The sequence below is a fragment of the Panicum virgatum genome, chromosome 8K (assembly GCF_016808335.1).
Source record: "Panicum virgatum strain AP13 chromosome 8K, P.virgatum_v5, whole genome shotgun sequence".
Classification (NCBI taxonomy): domain Eukaryota; kingdom Viridiplantae; phylum Streptophyta; class Magnoliopsida; order Poales; family Poaceae; genus Panicum; species Panicum virgatum.
In genome coordinates this window covers 30,944,505-30,957,210 of record NC_053143.1, presented here as the reverse complement: position 1 = coordinate 30,957,210, position 12,706 = coordinate 30,944,505, and the positions used below count along the sequence as shown (strand labels likewise).

The 12,706-nt window shown below is 47.6% G+C and overlaps 2 protein-coding genes across 3 annotated transcripts; one reads left to right on the top strand and one right to left on the bottom strand.

The window, feature by feature from the left end:
• Window positions 1-979: 979 nt before the first annotated feature.
• LOC120644404 (cilia- and flagella-associated protein 91-like) lies at window positions 980-2,546 on the top strand. Its single transcript, XM_039921028.1, has one exon. It carries the CDS (start codon window positions 1,179-1,181, stop codon window positions 2,355-2,357), a length of 1,179 nt encoding a protein of 392 aa, XP_039776962.1. The 5' UTR covers window positions 980-1,178; the 3' UTR covers window positions 2,358-2,546.
• An 809-nt stretch (window positions 2,547-3,355) lies between these two features.
• LOC120644403 (actin-related protein 2) lies at window positions 3,356-8,530 on the bottom strand. 2 transcript variants are annotated; one of them, XM_039921026.1, is made up of 15 exons: window positions 8,372-8,530; window positions 7,337-7,447; window positions 7,126-7,260; window positions 6,912-6,983; window positions 6,742-6,841; window positions 6,588-6,637; window positions 5,937-6,040; window positions 5,780-5,848; window positions 5,591-5,654; window positions 5,451-5,519; window positions 5,262-5,345; window positions 4,740-4,798; window positions 4,372-4,438; window positions 3,985-4,068; window positions 3,356-3,805 (listed from the first exon to the last, which is right to left on the bottom strand). In XM_039921026.1, the coding sequence occupies exons 1-15, from the start codon at window positions 8,411-8,413 to the stop codon at window positions 3,725-3,727; spliced, it is 1,191 nt and encodes a 396-aa protein (XP_039776960.1). In that variant the 5' UTR covers window positions 8,414-8,530; the 3' UTR covers window positions 3,356-3,724. The 2 variants fall into 2 exon arrangements, with proteins under 2 accessions (XP_039776960.1, XP_039776961.1); XM_039921027.1 differs by having other exon boundaries at window positions 3,381-3,805; window positions 6,742-6,820; window positions 8,372-8,529.
• Between the last annotated feature and the right edge of the window lie 4,176 nt (window positions 8,531-12,706).

The following is a 12,706-nucleotide window of genomic DNA, read 5'->3' as shown; positions in this document are numbered from 1 at the left end:
ACTAGTGAATATTTCCTCCTTTCAAAATAATAGTTCACTCTAACTTTGTTCGACTAAGTTTAATTTTTTTATTAACATACCTGCCAAATAAATGCACATGTATCATAGTGAATTCAACGAAATTAAGTCAACATTTTCAATGTTGATTCAATTTTCTTTTAATTTGATAAAAAAATTAGAGAAAATTTATTTTTGATAAAGATAAAGTCAACTATTATTTGAGATAATAGGAGACATGAACCTCAATCTTTATATTGGACTTAAGTATATAACTAACACAAGTAACTAAAATTCTAGAAATGACCAAACACAAAAAGAACTATGTTTTCTTTCGGCTAACATTAACAACTATCGCCGCGAAAGGGCTTGTAGTCTGGTGGTACAAGAGTCTCAGTAGTACCTGATGTTCTGGGTTTGACTCCCCATGAGAGCGAATATTATGAGATTTAACGACATTGCGCATTAAGTGGTAGGCGACGTTCCCGTCGACAGCGAGACGCTTGTGGTGACTTCGTGAACCTCGAGAATTTGCCGGCTTAGTTTTCGAAGATATTCATAGGAGTACAGTTTGCATACGTATGTTTATAAGAGTGTGAATGTGCGTGCGTTGTGAGTGTCTACGTTGTACTGTGTAGTTCTTGAAAAAACAACTATCGTCCGGAAAACAAACGTTTTACATGTTTCGACTGTGATTCAGCAACATTCCGCCCGCAAAAGCCATTTTGGTGCTTGTTTTTGGCGAACAGAGGATGTGTTAAGGGGTGAAGCTTAAAATAAAATTGATCCAATTTGCACTGTGCGGTCAACCCGCAAAGCCGCAACGCCCATGGCAGCCTCGGTGCGGTCAACAGCTCACCCGTGACGACCAAAACAAACTTGGACCCACACGTCAGCGCTGACCCCTCCTCCCCCTCTTTCTTCCCCGCCCTTCCAGAAGCTTCCCGAACCCCCACAACGATCACCCCGGCCCGTCCTCCAAGCAATTCGAAGCTCCCGAACATTCCCAAGACAACGCCACCGCCTTCTTGAACATTCTCCCTCGTCCTCCTCATATACGCGCCGCGACAACACCCCCTTCTCACCACAGAGCAATTCGAACAGCAGCAGCTCGGAGAACGCAATCCCAGTTCCAAGAAAAGCTCAAGGAGCCCGCCGCCGCCGCCGCCGCAGAAGCAGCAATGGCGTCCCGCCGGTTCTTCGCCTACGACCCCTACGACTACTACTACGCCGACCCGTACCACTACCCCTACCCGTACTACCCGTACCAACAGCAGCAGCCGCCCGCCCCGTCCCGCGGCGCCGGCGGGTTCTTCGCGGACGCCGCGCCGGAGCCGGTGAGCGTGGCTCCGCGGCCCAGGGTCGAGTCGTCGAGGCCGGTCTCCATCCCCGTCTGCTTCGTCGGGTCCGACCCGGAGCCCGCCGGGGTGGCGGCGGCGGCGGAGGTGCCGAGGAAGCGGGCGCCGTCGGCGGAGGAGGCCGCGGTGAGGGTGCAGGCGGCGGCGCGCGGGTTCCTGGCGAGGCGGTCGGTGCTGGCGGTGCGCGAGGTGGAGCGGGAGGCGGCGGAGGCTGGGGGGAAGATCGCGCGCGAGGCGGCGGTGCTGCGCGCGGACGCGAGGGCGCGGGGCGCCGTCGGGGAGGCGCTGATGAGGATGCTGCTCCGGCTCGACGCGGTGCGCGGCGCGCGGGAGTACCGGAGGAGGGTTACCACGCGGGTGCTCGCGTTGCAGGACGCCGTCGACGCCCTCGAACACAAGCCGGCGCCGGTTGCCGCAGCCGCAGCTGAGGAGAACGAGTCCGGGGTGTCGAACGAGACGCCCGGCGAGAGCGCGGTGGCCTCGGAGCTCCCGGATGTGGTGGAGCGCAGCGCCGAGATCGAAGCGAAGGCGGCTGCCGAGATGGAGGTCGGCGGGGGCAGAGCCGGCGGCGAGCGGGGAGAGGCGGAGGAAGCGGAGCAGGCGCAGGACGACGGGAACGTTGTTGCCGCCGACAAGCCGGAAGGTTCGGACGCGGCGGGCGAGTTGGGGATTGTGACGGAGGAACCGGAGCCCGCTGCGGCGCCGGCATCGCTCTCCGACGCGCCGCGGCCCCAGGAACAGGCGGTGGCCGAGATCCGGACCACGGAAACGGCGGCCGGCGGCGACGGCGGCCTGGACGCGCGGAAGGTGATGGAGATGGCGGCGGCGCTGTGCGAGCGGAGCGCGCAGCAGTGCGCGGTGATCGGCGCGCTGGCGGAGCGCGTGGACGCGCTGGAGCGCGCCGTGCGGCGGGCCGAGGACGCCGAGCGCCGGCGGCGGCGGGCCAAGAAGCTGAGGAAGGAGGGGAAGGGGAGCAGCCACGGCAAGTGCTACAGCGATTGAGAGGGATCTAAGCACAAATAACAGCTTTATGTTTTTGAGCTTTTTTCCCCTCCGTACTTAGTTTGGTAGAAATCGGCGCTGTTTTGTAAATTTGTTTCGTTTTGTTTGTATAATAATTCAGTTTTCGCAATGTAATTTGATTTGCATGTCTTGGCTTGGAGAATCATGTTCTTCCTTCCTTCTGTGGCATCAACCTTGGAATTTCCTGTGTTTCAGTTTTGTGTCGAGAGCTGAATGTGAATTGACGATGTTTGCATAGGGGTCACAACCAAGAACAATGTTGGTGCTGCAGGGATTGGTTTCCTGGCTCATAGTGCGCAAAATTCAGACAAGTCGACTGAGCCTCTTAGCATGTGATTGGTTTGAAAATCAAGTGGGGTTAGATTGAATTTATGTATCTCTATTTTTTTGGGGGTTGGAACAAATCCATCTAGTGTTTGCTTAACAGGGATGGGTCCAACCCTTTTTTTATTTGGTTAGAGAAAAATTGCAGGTCATGGATGCCAATTTCACCCGTTAACGGTTCTACTTGTCATCCTCTTTTATTATTTATTTATTTTCATACCTCATCTTATTTCTCACAAAGTGTAGGGGCGTTCCTCCTTAGCCTCACCTTGCGCTCGCCACTCCACCGCGGTCCGCGCGTCTCAGCAATCCGCTCCATTTGGAGAACTCAAGCTCGGCGAAGTAGTCAGCGACGAGAACTGGCTAACAAAATTCAAATAATGTCGCCTCCAACCTGGCTAGGATCAACCGGATCCCTGCTCGGAGCAGGAGGCGTACAGGCGGGTCATGCGGCGGGAGACACAGAAATTGGGTTATGGACCTGCTCGACAAGCTCGGCGAAGTAGTCAGCGACGAGAAGCACAAGCTGAACGCTTACCTGGCTCGGTCTAGTCGTCTAGAAGCAGCAGCTAACTGAGGGACAGCTATTTGTAACTTGTGTAGTACGATCCTTTTTCAATTTCACTCGTGACGGAAGTGATCCACGCCGACTATTTCTCGACATTGTCAGTTTCATGATTAAATTGGAAACAAATAGTAATCAAGGTAGTATCTCATATCTCAAATCCACAGTGTAGCTCAACCATACCTTTAGTCCACGAGGCTGGCTCAACGACTGTGAGGCCAAATTAACTAACAGCATCACACCGTCCCTAGGATGGCCTATCATGTTCACGACGGCTAGACTAGAACATAACACCAACAACAAAGCTATGTAGTGCTGAGCACTTCTCTCAGCATGTAACCTTAACTCTGCCATCAACCTATGGCCGGCATGGTAAGCTCTGGCCCTTTTTTTTCAATCAGGTGAGTTTCTTCTGTTCAGGATTGGACGGCAGGCTCCTAGATGGTCTGGAATGGAATTATGCCTGTCCGCACTTCCTTAGGCACGCTACTCCTTCTTCCTGGTACTCCTGCCTGGTGATCCAGAACTCAGGCGCGTCCTGGATGTTTGGAACCATAGGCAGCAAAGCATGTAAATAGCACAGTACAATGATGTAATAACAGTGATACATGAGTAAACGACAGTGTTTATTGCCTTCCTTTCCTAAACTTGTTTTCTCTATCCCAAACTGACTTGTATACCATTCCGCACAGTGCATATAGGATATAGCAGAATTACCTTCATGATTCCAGCAAGTACTGCACCTCCCAGGTAGACCATGTGCTTCCTCCTAGGAGGATCCTCTATCCGCAGCCGTAATTTCTTTGCACAGTAAGATGGAACCCGTCACCATAGGAAACACAAAGCAAATGCTAATACACTAATATCAGGATGAAGGCATATCCTTTTGCAAATGTATACGGGTTGTTCTGACAATGAATTCAATAAGCTTATGCATTTATATCTCTCTTATTTGTAGAAAACAAATGTAAGTACTTTGACAGAAAGGATTTGTCACAAATTTCAATAGAATGATAACAACTGTAGACCAATAACTACAACAATGCAAGGGAAGAACATCAACAATACTACAACTATTTCGTCCAAAAAAAGTCTATATATTACCTTCAGGCCATCTTTGTTTCCCTTCAAAACTACATCAAGATAGCGATCAAGAATTTCCTTCTCCAACCTTGTCAAAGGTAGTAATTTGTTAGGCATATGCAACCTAGAGTCCTATACTCAGCTACAAGCTTATATGAAGCAGGGAAACAATTACTATAAGAAGCATGACTCGTAGTTATCATATCAATATCCATATGCACTTATATTACAATACAAAGACCGCTATTAAAAAACATTAAATAATTAATATGCATAATGTTGTTTCCACTCATGATATTTCCATGCTGGTATGTAAACTAAAATAGACAAATGAAGACGAGCAAATCCTCATAATTACAAAGTTAAAAATTAAAGAATTATCTTCTTACCGACTTGGCAGACCAGGGTACATGGTGCTTCCTCCACTCAAGACGATATGTTGATAAAGCTAGGAAACAAGATCATATATTCTAATAAGAAAAAAGACACACAACATGATCAACCTATTAAAAAACTATGCAATCAAAAGCAATTAGAAACTAATGTAGTTGATATTCCGAATCGTTTCACCTTCTTTATTCAATTTGACTTAAGAACATCAAATAAATATAATTTAAATTCAACATTTTAAATAGATTTAACTTCTAGACTGTTTCATAACAGTATCTAAATAGCTAAGCTTGTTGAGTTGCCATATTAATGATGCAATATCACAGCCTCTGTATCATCAAACTGAAAATATTACAACAAAGCATATAATTATATGACTGTGTTGGCTGATACTGTCCCAGAAAGTTCAAAATCCACCAGTATCCTAACTCATAAAAACTAGATCAGTAAAATATTAACCCATCATTTCTTCCAATCCATGTTTCATTTGAACAAGTGAAAAGCTTGACAGATATTTATACCGTCATCCGGTTGTCAATATCCATTTCTTGAATGCAACGAAATGCCATATCTGCCATCCCGTCACCTTCAACATCTATCAATTCCTGTTCAATAAATGTTTGATTACTACTACCTTATTGCTGACCTTGCCGACACAATTACATGCCGCAATCAGCAATACTATGAAGGAATAGATGGGATAGTCTTACAGGAGTGAAAAGCGCTTCAGGAGCTTGAAATCGCTCAGTGCCCACTTTAATAACTCTTCCATCTGGAAGCTGATAACAAGAACTGAGCTTACTATAAGAAAAGGAACAGGGAAGAAACAAAAGCAGGCCAATATACTTACAGTGTAACTTTTCACAAGGATTGTGGTCTCAAGTCCAAGCTGGTATTCTCGTTTGTAATCATAGCTGCACGTCATTTAACTGTCATGAATATATATATATATATATATATATATATATATATATATATATATATATATATAAATAACATCAAGACAGTAATAATAATTAGGAATAATAAAACAACCGACCTTATATAGCATAGCTTCTCTTTTATTTCTCTGACCGTCTCAAAGTCAGCAGCTTTGTTCATAGCATACCTTTTAAAGTGGGATAATTAATTGATTAGAAAAAGTAATGTAGCAGCAACTGCAGAAGAAAATATCTTCAGAGAAGGATAGGTATTACCCTCTTCTTGAGAGTAGATCAACAAGATAAGATGTTATATGCCTTCCAGCTACATTCATTCTTTTTGTCAGATGTGGATAAGAATATCCATCAACTACAGGTACCTGTTACATAAGAAAGATGATAGGTATAAATTTACGGTTGGAAAAATGAAATGAATTGTAAAAACCAGAAGCTTCACAGTATTTGCTCAACAAGTCAGAATGTAGCAGGGGGGAAAGGCAACTGCTCATGCCTCCAAACTAAATACCATAAATTGGAAGTACGTTTTGTGATAAGATGCGCAAAAACACATTCTGGTTGAAATAAATGATTAAGAAATAACATATGATATCCAAAGAGCCTGTTGAAAGGAGCAGCTTGAGCACAGAGGACTCAAACGTGCTTTGTAAAACCTAATAATGCGCACGGTCAATTACATCATTTTTATGCTTTTCTACTATCATCTGATTTATAAGTTACAAATTTAACGTTGCGTACTGAATTCAGTGATTGGCGCACTACTTAAAATGCCATCATACAATGTCCTGGATAACATGTTGCTGATTACCAATATATTTGAGTTGGTTACACAAAGATGATTAGAAATGGAATGTACCACTTCAAAGCGCATTAGTTAGTACAATTTAAGGAAGAATATTATTCTCATACCACATGAGTAACACCATCACCAGAATCTATCACAAGTCCAGTTAGCAAGCCTGAAATGTATACATAAACGTAAAAGTGGAGCTCTAACACAATCTTGTATGTGTTTGCGTGAAAGCCCGGACAGTATCATGTAGTAGGGAGGGAAAGAGATGACCTTGAGCATATAGTGAAAGAACTGCTTGTATCTGGATGAAGACCCCAGCAAAGTTATATTTCTCGAACATTGTCTCGATCTGTACATCATGGAATTCAATTTGTTTGTCACTGATGTTAGGAACTGCACTGTGGTAGTATATGACAACTTGATAAAAGGAAATGACATACCATTTGCTCACGGTTTTTCACAGGATTGAGTGGTGGATCTGTCAGTAGGATTTTACACTCAGATGGATCAACCTAAAATGAGAAAAATAGGAAGGTGTTGCTTTACCTAGAGCTAGGAGACTTTGAGAATTAGAATGATGGGTGCAGGAATTTTGTTTCCAAGAGAAAGTGTAAGATGTTACAAGAAGATGTAAGCATATCAGTATAAATATACCTTCAGCTCACTGTAGAAGGCATGATCCCAAATATGGCCCATATCATCCCAGTTTTGAACAATCCCATTGGTAACAGGGTACGATACATCAAGTTGATGTCTCAAGTCAGCACAAGCTGCTCCAACTACAATGTCCTGCAATGAATACAAGCGCCAATTATAAAAGGTTTACCCAAGAAGTACGTTCCAGAAAGGTGAGAAAGGTTCAGACCGTCAATTCTTGTTCCTGGAGCGACTCCTCATAGCGAAGCAGTGGTCTTCCAACAACACAAGGGAACACAGATGTAGGGAAGTTCTCGCCGGCAAAGCCACACTTTACATACTGCAGCCAAAGGTTTCGAATTAGAGAATGGAACCATCCACACTGAAATCTGGTGTAGTGTTATTTAATCATAATCAGACATTCACCATTCAATAAGTGAAAAATCTGTCTATAAAATGCAGCGAATGCAGAAAGCAGAATGGGTTCACTAGATTACGGCAGGATGTCACAAGAATACTGCAAAGTAGCAAAATGGGAATTTAGTTGTGTGATGGAAACCTCTGGCCGAATTAACATTTCTTCTGCTAATGAAATCAATCTTATCGCACGATGACATCGTTATACAGGTTTGGCATGAATGAAACCTTTCCTTATTATCCATTGACAAAAGGTAATGCATCAACGAATTAGAGAAAGGTAGCCCGGATACATTGTCAAACCCAATTTCACTGACAATTTTAGTACGATTAGCAGCTAATGTCCTTGAGGTTCATCAAAACCCCAACAGTTTAGGTGCAACCTCTGCTTGCGTTCTGAACATTTGAAAACAGTTTGAACACGCCATTATTTGTGATCTAACAGTTCGTCGCGGCAGGAAATGACCTCTCAACCATAAATTCAACTTATTGGGAGTTTCAACCAAGAGCATATTAGGCAGGGCAACTTAGAATGCATCGAGGAACACATTTCTGAAACGCACTTGAACTACCAACCTACGGCGACCCAAGCCCCCCCACACGGCCACACCGTGTCTCGGTTCCAATCCTCCATCCAGCGGCGGCAGGACTGATCCCAGAGTTCCTCGACTCGTCAAGACCCTGACCGCCATCCGGACACCCCGCCGGCGGCCGAATCAGCGGCGACAACAGCGGGGGACGGAGAAATTCGGACCGAGATTCGGAGCATAAATGACAGGTCGGCAAGCGGATCTAGGAATGGAATGGAGCGGAGAGAGGGTGGATAAAGGGATCGGGGTGGGCTTACCCCGGTGCCGTTGTCGCAGACGACCACGTTCCTGCTCTCCATTGGCGCGCTCCTTCCTCCTCGCTCACGTCTCCACTGTCTCCACCTTTCTGTTTCTCTCGGTGTGGAAGCTACGGCAGGGTGGGGAGGAAGGGGGCGAGAAGACGGGCAGGGAGGGGGGACTGACCGCAGCAACTACCAACTACCAATGCACGCTCGCCGTCGGATGGACACGTGGACGGCCTCGGATACTTGTAGAAGAAAACAATCTATCCTTTTTTATTGCACATATGAGTCAGTTGTCTTTTAGAGACTTTTACATGTATATCCTTATGTTAGTGCTTTTGACCTCCATACTCCTATTTTTTTCAGTCGCACCTATATGTTCTACCGCCAACTTAACTTTACCCCTATACCCTTCCATCCATGTGCCGTTAGAAGATAACGGAAGCAAAGCCCTAACAGGTGGGACTCAACAATGGAAATGACCCTAGTGCCCCTGGGTACACCTTTACACATATTCCCATGCCCCATGCCCCTAACGCTCCCGACGCTCCCCTACTGCCGCCGCCCCCTACTGCTGCTGCTGCCGGCCGCGGCCTCCGGCCGGCGCCCACCAGCCCGCTCCCTTCCGCCCCCTCCCCCCACCAGACCCGCCTCCAGCCAGCCCCAGGGGCGGGCGCCGTCGCGGCCACCTGCGCGCCGGGGCACTATAGCCTGCACGGCCGGGCGGCGGCGGCGTGCCCGGCAGCGCGGCGCAGGCTCGTGCAGCGGCGGGCCTCTCCTCGCGGCGCGATGGCGGGCCTCGAGCGGCGCGCGTACTCAAAGGACGAGGAGCCGGGGCAGCCTCACTCCCCCACCGGCGCACCCCTGTCCTCACTTCATCGCCGCGCCGGCCGTCCTTCCTCCTCCCCTGTGCGCACGGCCGGCCATCCTCGCAGCGGCGGCTGGCCCTCCCTCTCTCTTCTCTCTCCTGGCGCGAGGCCCGCGGCCTCGACCTCGGCCGGCGGCGCGGCTCGGCAGGCAGGCGGATGGGGCGGTGCGGCGCACGACCGGCGCGGGTGGGCAGCGGGCACGCGCCCGTGCGTGCACCCCGGCGTCCATGGCGAGGCAGGGGAGAGGGAGAGGAAACTGAGTAGAGGACTAGAGGTGGGAGAGAAGGGCATAATTGTCTTTTCCCATCTCCGTTAGGCACTTTAGTGCTCATTCCGTCCAAAAGGGTATAGGGGTAAAGATAAGTTGGCGGTAGGACATACTGGTGCGACCGAAAAAATAGGGGTATGGAGGTCAAGAGCACTTAATATAAAGACATACAGGTAAAAGTCTCTGTCTTTTACCCGTAGTTGTGGAGATTTTCTTTTAGCTTAGTTAAACCTCTCAGAAAACTGGATCCAACACGCTCTGTAAACATCTCACCTCGCCATCTCAGGGAACACGCTCGGCAAATATATCGAGCCCCTGGCTGCCTCCGTGCTCCTACAGCCTCCTCACGTTCCCGTGTCCATGCTACCAGTACCGCTCGACCAGCCGCGTCCGTCGCCCATGCTTGCGAGCGCTAGGCCCAACAAATTCGCCAATGCCGCTGCCACCAAGATCTCGTCACCGAGCTCCCTGCTCCATTCCCCCTTCACCCTCACCGAGCCGCCAAACACCTCCCCGCACCCTTCCACAAAGAGGCAGCTCTCTTCCACTCTCTTCTTCTTCCTCGCAGCAACAAATAGAGCCCACCATGGCGGCCACCTAGGCCTCCACGCTGTGTCCTCCCTCCAACCGTCCCTGCGCCTAACCGAGACCACCACCAGGTTCCTCTCATCACTCTAGTGCTCCCCCGCCCCTGACCCGCACCGCCGGTGATGAGGACATCGCCATGCTGGACACGCTCATGCCATGGTTTTCCCCACGTTACAAATCGTCGCCAACTCGGTCATCGTGTTCGTCTCGGATTCAGCTGGCACCCTTGCACGGTTTCAGTGATATCTCCCTCACACGGCGTCCAAATGAGGTGATCTTGGATGCGTTGGAAAGCTGACAACAAGACGCTTTTTTTGGTTCTGGTCCTAGCTCCAGAAGATTCGTTGATCATTCTGTGTGACCACGGAAAGGTGCCGCGTCACCTATTTTGGGCCTTTTCAGGCTTTGTATCGTGTCGGGCCTTAAGCCTATGTTGTGGGTGTCCCCCCTGGTTGCCCCCAACCCTAGGATGCCCCTATTTCTTCCATAAACTCAGTAGTCGCCGCCGTTTAGACTTGGGTTTTGTTTAGTCTTGTGTTTTTCTTCGAGAAATAGACATTGCATCGTTGTATCTGTGGCGACAAGTCCTTATACATTGATCCAGGGCCCCGTTCTTGATCTCCTCCACTGTGTCAATTAGTCCTTTGGAATCGGATTCTTGAACCCCTCTTTTGATTCACTTTATCTATATTTGCAATATCAGATTGCGTGTTTTACATCTTCTTGCTTGTGTCCTTCGATTCGCTTGCAGAAAAAGCCTTCTCAGTGAGGTCAATCAAGTTGTGCTTGGTTGATAACCAACGAAGCAGTGGTGTAGCAGTTGCAGGGTTCGAATCTTGCTGATTTGAAGCCGGATTGTCAACATCGAGATCTCCACCAATCAAACGTACCCTTACCTCTCGGAAGATCGGGCCTACTCTTCATCAAGTGGTATCAGATTTCAGGTTCCTCGTGAGGTATTACCCTTCGTTTTCCCCTTAGATTCATTCGCTTTCATATACCTAGAGTCCATGAAAAACCTACAAAAATTTTTTCCGCTGTCCTAGAACCTTTTTGGCTTTTGCAATTTCGTCTCAGATTCACTTTGTTGAGTTTGTGTCCGTGGTCGAGTCTTGTTGCTGGTTTAGTGAGTTCGTGGTCGTAGTTCAATCGCCCGTTGCTGTGTGTTTGTTTCCACCGCTGTCCCACTCCACCGTTACCCAAACAACAAGTCGATCCAACCCATTACTCGACTTGCCCTCGCTAGCCGCCTTGTGTGACTTCCTGCAGCGCCAGCCCTAGATAGGTTGCAAGCCACCTTGTGTTGTTTTGCCTTGCATCGCAGCCCTTCTTGATTTCATCTGGCAATACCTATTACTGCGTATACCAGGGATACTTTGCCCTAGCTGAGACGCTTTGCTCAGCCGTTTTGTATGCCGTGGTTTAGGGAGCCTTTTCCCTAGCCGCCGCCGCCTTATCTGCGAAGTTGTGCCCTTTCCAAACCATAACTCGAGTTACCTTCGGTAAAACAGGCTTAACTTTTCACTCGGTGCCCCGTTTTGGCTCAATTTTTTACAGCAGAAAGAAGACGAAATTCTGCACATACAATAAAATTGCTTTGCCATTTGGGGAAGATCTCAGAATTTAAAAAAATCAGAAAGAGGCATTTTTGGGGCTCCGAAGTTGTTTTCCAATTTTTCGGAAACGCTCCTGATTTTCTGTAGACCACATCCCACCTCTGTTTAAGGTGCAAATTTTTGTGGTTGGAGCTTGTGTTACATCTGTTCAGAGAAAAATATAAAAAACATAGTTGGAAAAATAAGAAATCTTGATTCCTACTAGTCCTGGAGGTTTTTCGGGGAATAGATTAAAAACAAGTGCATAGAGTGCTGTTTTGCTTGTTCTTCGAGCCTTATCCACTGTCATTTGTTCCAACTTGTTGTGCTACGCCTAGGACATGACTTAGCCAGCAATTGTGACTTGAACTTTGGATACTTATTGAACCTTGCTAATTTGCATTCGTTATTTGCTACTCCTTGCTACATATTGTGCCTGTCCCACAGCTCCACATATACTTCGATCAGTATAGGTTCATCTTGCAACTGTTACACCAAGCTAAACAACAGATTGTACCATCCTGTTTGGCTTTGGTATGAACACTTGCAAGACGGTAGTAAGCCGCTTGAGATTTTGCACTCCACTTTCACCACCACCCAGTACTTGTTAGTTGATAGGGATAATACATTGGTGTTGTCTTTTGCTGTCTTCTAACCATGACAGGGTCAGGGAAAGGAGGGGAGTCTCCTTCGGATTTCAATGAATGACGTCCAAGGATGAGCTTAAGAAACTTGTTGATGACCAGCGCACCTACATTTACGGGAAGTTCAATGAGATGATGCGCAGTATCAATGGACTGGTCACCCAGCTTGAGCATGTTGAACAACATCCCCCTCAACAGTGACACCGACGCCACCCTCGTGATGGTGATGAGGATGAGGATGAGGATGCTGTCCTTGATGATGATGAGGATCGTGATGCGTACCGTTTTCGGCGCAATCGTCAAGGTATGGGAGGTAATCATAATCATAATCATGGTAACAATGATTCTTTTACTAAAACTAAATTTACCATGATTCCTTTTGCTGG